Raw genomic sequence first — 1,356 nt, 5'->3', positions numbered from 1 at the left:
GGGGAGACAGAATGGGTGTGCCCCAGGGGAGACCAGGGAAGGGGTTCCCCCTCTGCCATGCCCTGCACCTGCCCGTGCGGCCCTCACCTGGGGCAGGCCGGTGAGGAGGCTGGCACGGCTGGGAGAGCAGCTGCTGACGGAGGTGAAGGCATTGCGGAAGACCAGGCTGCGGCGGGCCAGCGCATCCAGGTGGGGGGTGGCGATGGCGCTGTTGTTGTAGGCGCCACTCTCAAAGCCTCCGTCATCGGCTGAGGAAGGTGGGGGACACAGCGGGCATAGTGGGCTCGGCTCGGGGGAGCCACGTGTGGGAGGGAGACCAGGGTACTGCTGCAGTGGCCTGTGCCAGTGATGCTGGGCAGGGGTGCTACCTGGGGGGTGTCATACCTGGGAAGGCACGACACCCAGGTGGGCGTGAAACCGGGTGAGCATTCAGCACGCAGGCGTGACACTCGGGTGGCCATGTTAGTGGGCAGGTGTGACTGGGCAGACACTGCACAAGGATGTGGGTCCATGTGCAGATTCTCCACCCGTGTCCCTGGGAGAGGGGGAGTTGACAGGAGCCGCTCAGTGGAGAGCTGTTTATGTTAAACTAGCTGAAGGGCGTGGCCAGAGACCACAGAGTTAATTGGAAAGAGTGACCCCGCAGAGGGCCAGACCTCAAAACAGGAAAAAACCAGGTTGCCTTGTGACAGCCTGGCTGGTCACCAGAGTGAGAAGTCTCGTGAACATCAGAGTAGTAGAGGAACTTGGGGCTTCTAGGACAGGATGGGGTTGTGGGGAGAAGGGCTGACCCACAGAGCTCTGGGGAGGCTGTAAAACTCCCTGGGGAGGAGATGAGAGCCTCAGGGCACTCTGGCTGGCCTCTGGGGACTTGGGCGCCAGCCTGCCTCTTTTCTGGCATTCTCTCTGGGATCTGTGGACCCCTGAGTTCTGCAAAGTGCCCAGCCTCCCGAGCTGGGGGCCCACATAGTTAGCTGGGGCTCTGGGCACGGAAGGGGGTGCAGGGTCAGAGCCGGTGGCAGGGGCGGGGTGCTGAATGGCTGGGCCGCCCCGCCTCCTTCTCCAAGGAGCCGCCTACGAGGATTGTAGGGGCAGCAGAGAGGGGAGACGGGGAGGGAACAGCAGAGGAGCATCCCGGAACCCTGGGGTCAACACTGACCGGTGCTGGGGAGGGGCGAGTAGCTGCCTTTGCGGGCGACAACAGGTGGCCGTGAAGGGCAGTGCCCGCGCGGCAGCGGGTCGGCGGGGGCGCACTCACCCAGGATCAGCAGCACGTTTCGGGAGCGCGCCCGGTGCGCGCGGCAGAGCCCCAGGGCCAGCAGCAGCGCCCAGCGGAGCAGCCCGGGGCAGAGCATG

At 65.0% G+C, this 1,356-nt stretch overlaps 1 protein-coding gene across 1 annotated transcript in view; it reads right to left on the bottom strand.

The window, feature by feature from the left end:
* SGSH (N-sulfoglucosamine sulfohydrolase) overlaps positions 1–1,355 on the bottom strand; it is a 6,126-nt gene extending 4,771 nt beyond the window's left edge. Inside the window, exons 1-2 of the mRNA XM_023523014.1 lie at positions 1,259–1,355; positions 88–248 (exon numbers count right to left, since the gene is read on the bottom strand). Of these exons, the coding sequence (XP_023378782.1) occupies positions 88–248; positions 1,259–1,355 (258 nt within the window). The remainder of the gene's footprint in view (positions 1–87; positions 249–1,258) is intronic.
* Between the last annotated feature and the right edge of the window lies 1 nt (position 1,356).

Source organism: Pteropus vampyrus, unplaced genomic scaffold, assembly GCF_000151845.1.
Source record: "Pteropus vampyrus isolate Shadow unplaced genomic scaffold, Pvam_2.0 Scaffold371, whole genome shotgun sequence".
Classification (NCBI taxonomy): Eukaryota; Metazoa; Chordata; class Mammalia; order Chiroptera; family Pteropodidae; genus Pteropus; species Pteropus vampyrus.
The sequence above is the reverse complement of the archived record's forward strand: the minus strand, read 5'-3'. Positions and strand labels throughout refer to the sequence as shown.